The following is a 13751-nucleotide window of genomic DNA, read 5'->3' on the forward strand; positions in this document are numbered from 1 at the left end:
AGAAACTGGGACTACAGTTAGGCGCCACCACGCCCAGCTAATTTTTGTACTTTTAGTAGAGACAGGGTTTCACCGTGTTAGCAAGGATGGTCTCGATCTCCTGACCTTGTGATCCGCCTGCCTCGGCCTCCCAAAGTGCTGGGGTTACAGGCGTGAGCCACCGCGCCCAGCCTTTTTTTTTTTTTTTTTTTTGAGACGAAGTTGCACTCTTGTTGCCCAGGCTGGAGTGCAAGTAGTGCAGTCTCAGCTCATTGTGGCTCTGCCTCCAGGGTTCAGATGGTTCTCCTTCCTCAGCCTCCTGAGTGGCTGGGATTGCAGGCATACGCCACAGTGCCCAGCTAATTTTTTTTTTGTGTGTGTGTGTATTTATAGTAGAGACAAATACTTTTGTATTTTTAGTACAGAAAAAAACACCTCGGCCTCCCAAAGTGCTGGGATTGCAGGCATGAGCCACCGTGCCTGGCCTACTCACTTTTTGATGCTGTTTTGAAATTGATATTTTGTCTCATAAAAATTTTAGTCCAGGCACAGTGGCTCACGTCTGTGGTCCCGGGACTTTGGGAGGCTAAGGTGGGCAGATCACCTGCTGTCAAGAGTTCAAGACCAGCCTGGACAACATGACAAAACCCCATCTGTACTAAAAATACAGAAAAGGTTGGCCGGGTGTGGTGTTGTGTGCCTGTGGTCCTGGCTGCTGGGGAGGCTGAGGCAACAGAGTTGCTTGAAGCCGGGGGGCGGAGGTTGCAGTGAGCCGAGATTACACCACTGCATTCCAGGCTGGGTGACAGTGAGACTGTTTCATTAAAAAAAAAAGAAAAAGAAAAAAAAATTTCAGTGATAGTCAAAGGGTACAAAATCTCAGACAGGAAGAATATGTTTTATACTTTTTTTGAGTTCTATTGTACAGTGTGGTGCATATACTTAATAACAGAGTATTACACATTTCAAAATTGATGTTCTCATCACAGAAATGTATTGGAAGTATTGGATATGTTAACTAGCTTTATTTAATTACTCCACATTGTATCCACAATTTATGACATCACTTTGTAACCCATAAATTTATATAATTATAAATTGTCAATTTACAATAAAAAATTTTTGTTGCGTTTTTAAAAAAGAAATGTATTCCATGGAGCTTTCAAATGACTTCACCTTTAAGGCAAGGGATAATTATTTATTTATACCTAGTCTGAGTAAAAGCTAATAAACTATATTAGGAAAAAGAAAAAAAATATGGAAAGAATTTACATAGTTAAAAGCCTCTGTAGGCAGAGTTCTTTCATCAGATTACAAGAAAGGCAGGATTTTTTTTTTTTTTTTTGAGATGAAGTCTCCCTGCTGTCCCCAGGCTGGAGTGCAATGGCGCGATCTTGGCTCACTGCAACCTCTGCCTCCCAGGTTCAAGCGTTTTTCCTGCCTCAGCCTCCCGAGTAGCTGGGATTACAGGCACGTGCCACCACACCTAATTTTTGTATTTTTGTATTTTTAGTAGAGACAGGATTTCACCGTGTTGGCCAGGCTGGTCTCGAACTCCTGACCTCAGGTGATCCACCCACCTTGGCCTCCCAAAGTGCTGGGATTACAGGAGTGAGCCACCATGCCTGGCCTAGGGCAGGATTTTAAGAGCACTTTTCATTCCTTTTCTAATGTTCTTGTTTAATCTATTAGAATTTATAACGTTCAAAGACTACATGTTAAATTGCACTATGAACATATTATGTGAAATAATGAGCTATTGAATTCAACAACTATCCCAAAGAAAAGTGACACACAAGGCTTTAGGGTTTGTTTGTTTGCAACTACTGACTTCAGAGTTACTAGAGTCAGAGAGGAAAAGCAGGAATTTGCAAGAACTGTGCCCTAAAACTAAAACTACAGAGTTGACATTTTAAAGTCATTTCAACTCTACATTTCAAAACATGCTAAGTGCTTTTCAAATACATAACAAAGCAGCATAATTATATACTATAACAGATAAACACAGTTAATCTGAAGAAGAACACTCAGATGATTCAGGACAGATGAAATCCCGTGGCTCTTCAACTGGAGCCATTGCAACTGAAGCCCCCATAATCCTTATTAAGAGCACTACTCCCCACATGCAGTTATCTGCTCCTTAAATTTAAGGAAACCAGATTAGACAGAAGGTTCCAGTTATCGTTTCCTATCCAACTGCTAATGGGACACAGCTTTATCTGTTTCTAACCAAGAGAGAGAACACACTCATTTCCTCTTCTCTCCTGAGAGGACAGTAAGGGTATTTCACAATGAATGCATCCTGATTTCTTTTCCCCAGCACCAACCAGGAACTGACTATAAACTTAACTATGACTACAGACACAAACAGGACCCCTGAGTCCTACAAATCACATGAACATAAGTGCAAGTAAATAATATTTCTGCTAATGCACTATCCAAACATCAATCAGTACAATGAGCACTTAAAAGGTACCTGAGCTAATGGCTGCTGGCTAATTTCAGTCTGTCTTGTCCATTTTCTTTCTTTTTTTTTTTTTTTTGAGATGGAGTTTTCGCTCTTGTTGCCCAGGCTGGAGTACAATGGTGCAATCTCCGCTCACTGAAACCTCCGCCTCCCAGGTTCAAGCGATTCTCCTGCCTCAGCCTCCTGAGTAGCTGGGATTACAGGCATGCACCACCACACCTGGGTAATTTTGTATTTTTGGTAGAGACAGGGTTTCTCCATGTTGGTCAGGCTGGTCTCAAAACCCCAACCTCAGGTGATCCGTCCGCCTCAGCCTCCCAAAGTGCTGGGATTACAGGCGTGAGCCACCCTGCCTGGCCTGTCTTGTCCATTTTCTTAGTAGAGTTTCCCTACTTCCTATGTTCTAACTCTTAGGTCACCACTGGGCCTCTCTTCATCAAGATGTTTTTGAACAAAATGCAAGTACATCTCAGTCTAGGAAGAATCACCACTTAAATACACACTATGAATTATTAATTTCTTCATTCTCCATCTGTCCTGGGAGATGTGAAAGAGAATTGCCCTGGTGACAGGGAGGGGGACCATTCCCTGTGAAGCGCCCAGCTGTCTCTGAGAAAATATGCAATGAACCATTCCTCCCGAGGCCAAGATATGAGATGCACTGCAGCTCCCAGCACAAGCTTCGATTAGGGCAGACATGCAGAAAAATGAAACCACAGTGAGATAAGAAATACATGTCTATCCACACTTGACTGGGCCTCAGCCTAGTTCAGAAGATTGCTGTCACTGTTTACTAGAGGACCAACAGGTAACACTACCAAGATATAAACAGCAGAATCGAAAAATCAGACAATGCTGGCTTTGTGAAAGGCAATTAGAATTGTGAAAGAGATTAGAAGTACTATGTAGAATACTTTTTTGTTTAAATCTCAAAGAAAATACTATCCTAAGACTCTAATAACTGAAAACATGCTAAAGTGGTTGGCGCCAGGAGTAAAAGATAATCTGATAAAGAATGTAAACATCTTAAGAAAGCAATGTCTGGAAGATCATTAAAGATATGTGGGTGTTGGCAAATCCAGGAGATTGGCTATATGCATTCTGAGGGATACACCTGGTATTTCTTTGGCACCAATGGAGAGGACTGATGCACCTGTCATTTTCCACTGATAAAAGAAGTAAACCTAGCCAGGCTGGCAAAGAACATAGGTAAAATCACCAGCAAATACAATCTGTATATCCTTGCTTGTAATTACTGTAAAGTAGGATTCTCGCAGAGCAAGGGCTACGAGCAAAGCCTGTACTTCTAGATCATGATTTCTCAACCTCAGCACTATTGACAGTTTGGACCTGATAATTCTCTTTTGGAAGGGGCTGTGTTGTGCCAGTTTAATAGCATCCCTGGCTTCTGCCTACTAGAGGCCAGCAGCACTCATCTCCACCCCCAATTGTGACAATAAAAAAAAATCAATAAAGCAAGACAGTTTTCAAGTCAATAAAACAAGATCAATAAAACAAGAGTTTTCAGTGTTGAGGGGAGACTTGCTATCACGCTGACCACATTACATTGTAACTGTTGCCGCCTCTTGATGGAAAATGAGCATGACAGTGAGCTATTCTGCCACAGGAGTGCTGGTGGGGAGGACACAGGCTGAGACCGACAGTGCCATGATGGGACACATCTGATCCAGGTGTCAGGAATAGGTGTTATATCCATCAGAAGCAAGAGCTCAGAATTCATATTTAGCTTAATTTTGTTTCAGGGCCTAAAAGCAATATTTGCCCTAAGGCCATCCCTTTAAGTATCCAGTGGGCTTTGATGAAGTTCTGCGATCATCAGGATTGCTTTAGCCAGTGCACAAGGGCATTTCTAGCTACCTTGTCTACTTTTGGACTCTGATAAGAGTTATCATCAAGTAAAATGGTGAAAATCTTAGCACAAACTGGCAATGTGATCAGATCATAAGTCTTTAAACATCCCAGGAGAGAATATTATTACTCTCAGTATCTCAATAGTTTGAAAAAAACTTACTCTATACCTATTTCTGACAAAGAACATGAAAAAGTACCCTTACAATCTCCTAACACTGAAACATAGCTTTGATTTAGATTATTCCAGGGATGACTATTTACTTGTAGAACATTCATTTCTTTTCTGGTTGCTAAATCCTGTCTTTTGCCGATTTTATCTCATCAGTGGTAGGAAAGAAAAATTGAGATTGTACTTTTAAGTTCTAGTAAAATAAAAGATCATAAAAGTTAAAGGCACTAAGAAGAGCCACATGAGGCCAGGCACAATGGCTCACGCCTGTAATCCCAGCACTTTGGGAGGTCAAGGCAGGTGGATCACTTGAGGCCAGGAGTTCCAGACCAGCCTGGGCAACATGGTGAAACCCTGCCTCTACTAAAAATAAAAAAATTAGCTGGGCGTGGTGGTGGCATCTGTAATCACAGCTACTCGGGAGGCTGAGGCAGGAGAATCGCTTGAACTCAGGAGACAGAAGTTGCAGTGAGCCAAGATCGCATCACTGCACTCCAGCCTGGGCAACAGAATAAGACCCTGTCTCAAAAGAAAAAAAAAAGCCAGGCACCGTGGCTCATGCCTGTAATCCCAGCACTTTGGGAGGCCAAGGCGGGAGGATCACCTGAGGTTGGGAGTTGGAGACCAGCCTGACCAATATGGAGAAACCCCGTCTCTACTAAAAATACAAAATTAGCCGGGTGTGTTGGCACGTGCCTGTAACCCAGCTACTCGGGAGGCTGAGGCAGGGCAGGAAAAACGCTTGAACCTGGGAGGTGGAAGTCGCAGTGAGCTGCGATTAAAAAAAAAAAAGAAAAAGAAAAGCCACATGAATATATAAAACAAAAAATGAATATGTATAATTTGAATTTTATCGGCAAAAAACCCCTCATGTTTATGTGTGTATATTCCTATATAGTGTATATGGCAAATAATATTTAAAAATCCAGAAAATATTTGAGAAAAGAAAAAAGAAATACAAGTTTTACAAGAAAACAGGAATACTTATTTGAGTTACACATATGTTTTCTTAAGACAGCCAGATGATATCACTGCTGGCTAATACACTGACCAAATTGTTGGCTAGTAAGACTAACACAGCCCTTCTACAATTGTGAGCCACTTTGCAGGATTTGGATAGATGTGCTAATCATATACAAGCAAAACATAGAAAGCCAACCTTATCTTTGGTTTTCTTGAACTACATCAATTCATAAAGACAAGGCCCATCCCTGAGATTATATATTTTCTTCCCATATTCATCCTCTCACTTTTTGTGTACCTGGTTCAACTCCTTACTCTCATTTCCATAAGACAATAACATAGCCCTTATCATTCATCTCGTCCAACCAAGTGCTGTTGGAAGGAACATTAATGATCAAAGGGTCAGAGAGTGGTGTCTAAAGGGGAATCAGGCTCTAGGTGTGTTTTGCTTGGCTTCCTTCTTGGAAGAAAAGAGGGAGGAAAAGAGGGAAAAAGAGAGAAGAAAAAAAAGGAAGCAAAGAGGGAGGGAGCAAGAAAGAAATTGAAATGTTTTTAGAAAAAGCAGAAACTGCCCAATTTGGCCATAAGCCTCATCATTTCCCTAATGTCTTCCACTGACTCCATCATACCTTTTGATCATTTGCTTGGCACCTAAAGGCAATAATTCTCACATCCAGTCCAAACTTTTCGTTTTACAGTTGAGGAAACGGGAATCCAAGAGCAGTTTCTTTCACTTGCCTAAGGTTACACAGATGGTTGTCAGCAAAGCAAAAGTAAGTTCAGTGACCTGGCTCCTAGTTCCACATTCTCTCCTCTGACTCCACCACACTCTTCCCATAAGTTCATCTAAAGGCTGAAACACCAAAACATTGAAAGAAAAAGGTAAAACCAGAATGCAAAATGTATGTAGAAAATTATGAGTTCCTGTCATACAGGAAATTTGTTTCATTTTTCCTTATACTCACTCAAGCAAAGGTGGCTAGGAATGAGGTGAATAGGTGAGTCATGTATATAGGTGTTGTTGGTAAAATTGTTATCTATTCCCAACGCTGCAGCAAGAGATGAGACATGATTCTGTTATTAAGGCTAAGATACTGCGTTTCTAGCAATCTTTCTCCTTTCTGATATCCCCTTACACTCAAGTGTGCAGTACTTAAAATAGAGCCTGGATTGCCTGTGATTGTGGCTTTTTTTCACCCTTTCTTGGCTATGAAATAGTTCATTTCATACCTCTTGGCTTTATACAACGATGTATTGAATTTAGAGAAGGGGCATGTGCTATCTTGCCCACTTACAAATGTAGTTCTCGGCCATTCTGTGGGTGTTGAATTATAACTACCCATAGAGTAAATGAACACCTAACCTTACTGCCAAGAGACCTCCCAAATCACTTCCAGTTCTAGATTAAATTCTGTGGTTCCCAGGATACCCAGGATATATACACTTTTAACCACACTGGAAACTTTCAGACCATTTACTATGTAGGAATAATACAACAGATCTGTGGGGGCAACAAAGCCTTCCGGTTTTTCTGCCAGAACTCTGGTTTTGAAGAAGAATCATTAAATGTCTTCAATATCTTGTAAAGGGGCATAGGCGACCCAAAGCAAGAGATATCTTTAGAGAAGTCAAACAGCAAATCCACTGAAAAGTGTAAGGGAATGGATGAAAGGTGAATGTGGAGCTGCTCCAAGATCATCAGGGTCAAAATGAGGCAAGGATCTCATTTTAAAAGCAAGAAAGTAAACGCTGACTCAGTTTTCACATTACAACTTCAAATTATTGATATACGATAACAGTACCAAAATTAAAGAAATGAGGAAAAGATCTTTTTTTGTTTGTTTTGGAGATAGGGTTTCACCCTTGTTGCGCAGGCTGGAGTGCAGTGGCACGATCTCAGCTCACTGCAACCTCCGCCCACTGCAACCTGAGCCTCCCAGGTTCAAGCAATTCTCCTGCCTCAGCCTCCCGAGTAGCTGGGGTTACACGTGCCTGCCACCACGTCTGGCTCATTTTGTATTTTTAGTAGGGACAGGGTTTCTCCATATTGCTCAGGCTATCCTCGAACTCCAGACGTCAGGTGATCCGCCAGCCTCGGCCTTCCGAAGTGCTGGGATTACAGGCGTGAGCCACCGCGCCCAACCTCATTTTAAAAACATGAAAGTAAATGGTGACTCAGTTTTCACATTATAACTTCAAATTTTGATATACCATAATAGTACCAACATTAAAGAAATAAGGAAATTTTTTTTTTTTTTTTTTTTTTTTTTGAGACGGAGTCTCGCTCTGTCGCCCAGGCTGGAGTGCAGTGGCGTGATCTCGGTTCACTGCAAGCTCCACCTCCCGGGTTCACGCCATTCTCCTGCCTCAGCCTCCCAAGTAGCTGGGACTACAGGCGCCCGCCACCACGCCCGGCTAATTTTTTGTATTTTTTTTAGTAGAGACAGGGTTTCACCGTGTTAGCCAGGATGATTTCCATCTCCTGACCTCTTGATCCGCTCGCCTCAGCCTCCCAAAGTGCTGGGATTACAGGCGTGAGCCACCGCGTCCGGCCCCAGGAAAAGATCTTTTTAAAATGGAAGTACGATCACGGAAAATAGGAAAAGCATTTTGCATTTTTATGCGGCTACTTCCTAGCTGAATATCAATGAAGGGATATTAGTACTGACTACATGTGCAGTTATTTACAAGCTAGAGGAATAACCGGTGAGGAAAGACCAAGACTGTTTATTAGGCTTCCATTAATCATAAACTACGCAAGGCATTTGGGGAAGTAATGGTGGGTAGACAAAACCAAACAAACCAACAAAACAAAGTAAGACATAGAACTTTAAACTGCATTTTATCTTACTACATAGTAATACAATTCTTAAATTATTAGGCACATTCAAAATAAGGAATTTCCACATAACTCCAGCATTGTTTATTAAGGAACAGAATACTTTAAAGGGAATTATCAGCCAGGTGTGGTGGCTCACGCCTATGATCCCAGACTTTGGGAGGCTGAAGTGGGCGGATCACTTGAAGTCAGGAGTTCGAGAGCAGCCTGACCAACATGGTGAAACCCAGTCTCTACTGAAAATACAAAAATTAGCCGGGCATGGTGGCGCGTGCCTGTAGTCCCAGCTACTTGGGAGGCTGAGGCCGGAGAGTTGCTTGAACCCAGGAGGCAGAGGCTGCAGTGAGCCGAGATGGTACCACTGCATTCCAGCCTGGATGACAGAGTGAGACTCCATCTCTAAATAAATAAATAAATAAATAAATAAATAAATTATACTACTCAAAAATAGCAATTTATATTTGTGAAGAACTTCTGACTGTACTTAAGTTCAGGGTTAATTCTGTTTTGTTTCCTTCCAGAAGCTGTTATATAAGCTAACATACAAAAATAAAAGTGCTACTAAATAAATGATATGTCCTGAAAAACCCGTAAACATTTCAGGTTACATTTCTTGATTCACTGTTAAAATTATGACTTTTTTTTAAAGTTGTTTAACTTTTTCTATCCCTTGTATTTGCTCTTGGTGAAATGTTTCCACTACCTTATTTTGTTATCACACTAAAGTTAAATTTTATTTCAAACTAATTTTAAAATGTATTATCCTTGAATGAAAACTCTTCCTTCTGTAATTATTGAAAGCAGTACCACTCGTATTAAACATATTACTATAACATTAATTTAAAATGAACCCCTTTACTGCATCAAAATGCCTAATGTTAAATAGCCTCCAACAATTATAAAAAGACTTAAAATAAGGTCAAAGGAAGAGAAGCATCAGGAAAAACTTTCAATGAAAACAAAAAATTTTTGCTAATCTTAAAAATTACAATTACTCATATCATTGTGCAAAGTATTTTTCTTGCTTCCAAATGAAAAGTTAGAAGTGCTTATTTTGTATCTAACAGATCTTGAAACATCAGTAGGTTGAGGAAGGTGTTCATTAAAAACCGATTTTTTTACTCCTGCAGTTTGAATACTGAGAATGTCGACAGTTTGTAACACAATTGACAGATGTAACAATACATAGTAACCCTTATAAAATCTAGAGTCATGAGAAGATAAACTTTCTAATATTGAAAAACCTTCACTTTGCTCTAAGTAACAAGTATAAATAACAATTAACATTTAATGAGTGCTTGTCTAGTAAGCACTGATCTTTACCCTTACTTTCTATCATAGTAATCTATAATTATTTTTTTTTTGTCTTTCTCCCCAACTAATCCAGAAGCTCCATGGGGATAGGAACTTTGTCTTGTTCCTTACTGCATGCCTAGCACCTAGTATGCTTAACACATAGTAGGAGGCACTGACACATAGTAGGCATATTATGCAGAACAACATATGCTTCATAACTTAGTATTCTAAATGTCGTAAACAGTCATGACCTAGAGCGTTATGAAAATGCAACAGAATAGAAAGCAGAGTTTATTACATTTAGTAGAATAAAAATTCTTCAGTGAAACTTACAGTTTATATGTACACATATGTCCCATATAAAATTTATTTCTTACTATAGGTAAACATTTTAAGAAGTCTTAAAATCACTGTTTATGGGGATTATTTCATTTGCTCCCTACAATAACCCTATGGACAATTCCATAACTTCCATTATAACAGAATAGAAATTTCTAGATGTTATATATGCTGTCCAAGGTGACAGCGCCATCTAAAAGTACAGACATTAAGTCCAACAGAGCTTAAAGGAAAATAAATACAGACATTACTTGTACAGATACTTGCTCATAGGGTAATGTGGTAAGAAAATCTAAATTAATAAGGTTTTGATAATAGTAATTATGGCTTGATTGCTAAAAACAAACATAGGCTTTGAAGGCAAGCCTGATAATACTTGGCTCTGCAACTAACCAGCTGTGTGGGCTCTGGCCTGTAATTCAACCTCTCTGAGCTTCGATTTCCCCATGTGTAAAATATTCATACGATTGGTGTAAGCTGCAGATGATTTACTGTATGTAAATAGCCTAGACCAATTAAAGGGGGGCTGTTGTGATTAAAATAATTATTAGTGTTTCCCCCCACTGATCCCATAAATCACATTCAATCCACTGTGCCATAATTTAAATGTGTAAAAACTGTGAATCAGACTTTTATTGGATTAAATAGCAACGCATGGGAACTGAACAAAAATGGCATAGAGCTATCCAAGAGTTTCTGCTGTCGCCGGTTAAGAAAGATGCCAAGTTAAGATCAAGGAGTTGATTCAGGTAACTACGGGAATCTGAGGAAACATCGTTGCTTAACTGTAAAAACTAAATCAAACTATTTCATCCTCCTCAAAAGACCACAGCAACATCCATCTTGCTCCTCTGTAGCCTGGACGGGGCAGAACCCAGGTGTTAGGAAACGCACCTGGTCTGCTCCCGCCCACTAGGCCCTGGGCACCTCGGGGCTAGGGACAGCGGTTTGGAGCAACTCACCCCGGAGACTCCGTTGATACTGCCCCAGAATCTCCTCCAGGGTAGAGTTCTCCGGGGACTTCGCCATGCACACACTCTAGGCCCAGAGCTGGGAGTTACGTGGGGAAATGCCCAGCTTTCTCCCTTCCGAGAACAACAGGCCTCTGGCCGGGGAGCGCCCGCCTGCTTCCTGCCGCGGCTGTCACAGGGGAGCCTAGAATCCCGCACAGAGCTCTTGGGGGCTCTTCCCACCCACTGGCCCTCGCCTTGCACGTCGGGAGTTGTAGTCCTCACGTTCAGAACCTGCAAGTTCCACAATTCTGAGAGCCTTCCAGCTACACTACAATTCCCAGAAACCACTGCGCTCCAGGCGCTAGCTTGGACGGTTTGGCTGCCAGAGCCTGCTGCCAAGAGACAGGCTTGCAGGCCCCGCCCTTTTCTTCCAACCCAGCAACCTGGTTTAGTCCCGCCACCATCCCACTCTTCGGCTGCCTGGACCACCCAAATGACAGAAAGGGCTCACTGAAGGCCTTGACGCTTCGAAATTTGCTAATATGCAGCAGTTGATCCCTAGGCTACTCAAGGACGCAGACAGTAAACTCTGAACCCTGCTTCAGTTGCGAGATTTTTTAAAACGGTCGAATAAATCTTCAAGAAGTAGAAGCTCTAAATCTTCCAAACAGCCTAGATTGTAAAGGCGGCCGACACTACAACTCCTAGCATGCCCAGCAACCGGACCTCCACTTGGAGTTGGCGCTCTGCCCGCTGGGAACTGTAGTCCTTGTTGGTTGCGGTCCCACCTAACGCCGAGGTCCTTCCTCTTCATTGTTCAAGCTGGTCTTTCGGGGCACGCCTGCGCAGTGGGCAAGCTGGAAAAGCGTGTGGGTGAGACCCTCGCACAACCCCTTTTCATTGTCTGTGTCTGGCGCCTGCGCAGTAAGGGATCGTTGGAACTGGCCAGGAGGAGGGGATAGGGTCCGGCTCCTCGCCCTTTCCCGAGGCGCCTGCGCACTAGGCAGTCGCTCTTTGCCGTTACCGCTATGTGTGGGGCGTGTGTGGAATAACGTTATTGCCCGGCGGAGCTGAGGGCCCCGGAGCTCGACCGCAGCGGCGGCGACGACGACGACGACGAGGTGGGGGGAGGACGGCGTGCGAGAGACTCACGGGACGCGACGCGCCCCGCCTCCCCCGTCCGGTCCCTCTCTCCACGGTAAGGGGTAAGTGATGCGATCGGCTGCTCGGTGTAGGCGCCGCCGCCGCCGCCGCGGCTGCTTTTCCACATCCTGCTCCTCGGGTTTGCGGCGAGGACTCGGGCGCGGCCCGCCGCGGGGCGGGGGTGCGGGGCTGGACCGCGAAGGGGGCGCTTCCCGGATGCTCCGCGCGGCGCCGCCACCCCCACCTTCTGCCCGCCTGGGACCCCGGGCTTGACGGGACCACCCTTCCCATCCCCCAACCCGCCGCCCCCGGGAGCTCCAGTCCTGCGGCCCCCCGGCTTTCCCGAGCCCCTTCCCGCCGCCTCCGCATCCCCTAAGTGCATTGAATCATTTTCAGCTTTCCCCTGGCTTTGTGCAGCCCTCCCCCCTCCGCCGTAGCAGTTTGCGAGGGGTGCGGGCGGAGCATTGGAGGGAATGGCTGCGCTGCCGCTGGGGAAGGGATTTTTCCCCGATTGGAGCAGCTCCCCGGGCCGATCCCTTTTGTGTGGTTGGTTTTGGGGTGTGAGGCTGTTGGCGAGGTCAGGCGAGCAGCCTTTTGGACGCGTTGGGAGGGCGTGGAAGACGCGGTGTCATGCACCCTGCCAGGCGACTGCACCCCGCGGAGGCTCTGGCTCGGTAGTAAACCCGGGGGAGGAGAGAGTGGCTTCCTGTCGGCTTCATTGTCCTAGGATTCAAATATAGGGTTTTGGTACGTTTCTCTTCCATTTTATGCAAGCGATGAAAAAATAACATTTGCAGCTGCCTAACACAGGGCGGGAAGACGTGGGATTTGTATACTAAGTCACAGAATCTCTGTTCGGTGGTGTTTCGTAGAGTTTTATTTATGTATTTATTTATTTATTTATTTATTTATTTTGAGGAATGTAAGGAAGACAGGGACTATGCTTGCTGGAGTCCAAGCACTGCCAAGGTGATCAATATAAAATTACTAGGTGACGTTGGAGCCTGGGCTACAGAGGGCCTGACAACGAAGCTGTTGTGTCAGGGAAATGAACCAGCAGAATTGTTTTTTCACTGGGCGGGTAATGCATTTATGTTCCTGAGGGAATAGATACATCTTTCCCTTTATTTTTTAAGCAAGTAAAACAAACAAAACAACTGGCCCAGTACATTTCTGTTTCCGAAGTTGTTAACTCATTTTTATTCTCTTAATGAGAATTCAGCCATTTGGGAGGATTTTGGCGAAGCAGATGATACATTTGATTGAAAATGCATCTTTTAAAAATATTTCATCCTTAAGCTTACAGTGCATACAGCCGTTTGCTGGCGTTGCTTCTTAAAACACACCAGAAGAGAGAATAAGCAGGATGGGGAGGAGCAGGTGGAGGAATAATGGGAGAGGACAGAGTGACATTATGACTATAGTATCTGGATCTTCACTGGTATAACCCTAACTGGGTATGCTTCAGAGACTTAGGAATTCAGCTCTGGAAACAGTACACTGATGAATAGCAACTTATGTATTTTTCTGTCATTATTTTTTAAAAAGTAAAACTAGGGCTGCCTTTAGCTCTTCCTAACTTTGCAGATAACACGGAAGAGCCCAAGTGCACTTGACAGAGGAAGACACTAAAACTCAGAAAGTTAACTGACTTGTCTGCCCAAGCCAGACTGTTAATGGAAGGCAGAGCCAAATGAAACTCAAGGTCCATTCTGCAGAGTGATCTTTCCT

At 43.3% G+C, this 13751-nt stretch overlaps 2 protein-coding genes across 35 annotated transcripts in view; one reads left to right on the forward strand and one right to left on the reverse strand.

The window, feature by feature from the left end:
* Positions 1-11158, reverse strand: part of SDCCAG8 (SHH signaling and ciliogenesis regulator SDCCAG8) — a 265497-nt gene extending 254339 nt beyond the window's left edge. For 2 of the 4 annotated variants that reach the window (XM_054550178.2, XM_009247821.4), the window contains exon 1: positions 10887-11158. Coding sequence is in view for 2 of the 4 variants with exons in the window: in XM_054550173.2 (XP_054406148.1) it covers positions 10887-10953 (67 nt within the window). In the remaining 2 variants the exon portion in view is untranslated. The remainder of the gene's footprint in view (positions 1-10886) is intronic. The other 2 variants (XM_054550173.2, XM_002809243.6) reach the window with 1 other exon arrangement.
* A 68-nt stretch (positions 11159-11226) lies between these two features.
* CEP170 (centrosomal protein 170) overlaps positions 11227-13751 on the forward strand; it is a 130383-nt gene continuing 127858 nt past the window's right edge. For 18 of the 31 annotated variants that reach the window (XM_009247271.3, XM_009247533.3, XM_002809240.5 and 15 more), the window contains exon 1: positions 11894-12082. The gene's annotated coding sequence lies outside the window, so the exon portion shown is untranslated. Of the gene's footprint in view, positions 12768-13751 lie in introns of all 31 variants that reach the window. The other 13 variants (XM_063724404.1, XM_063724408.1, XM_063724409.1 and 10 more) reach the window with 8 other exon arrangements.

The sequence above is a fragment of the Pongo abelii genome, chromosome 1, assembly GCF_028885655.2.
Source record: "Pongo abelii isolate AG06213 chromosome 1, NHGRI_mPonAbe1-v2.0_pri, whole genome shotgun sequence".
In the NCBI taxonomy this organism is placed as follows: Eukaryota; Metazoa; Chordata; class Mammalia; order Primates; family Hominidae; genus Pongo; species Pongo abelii.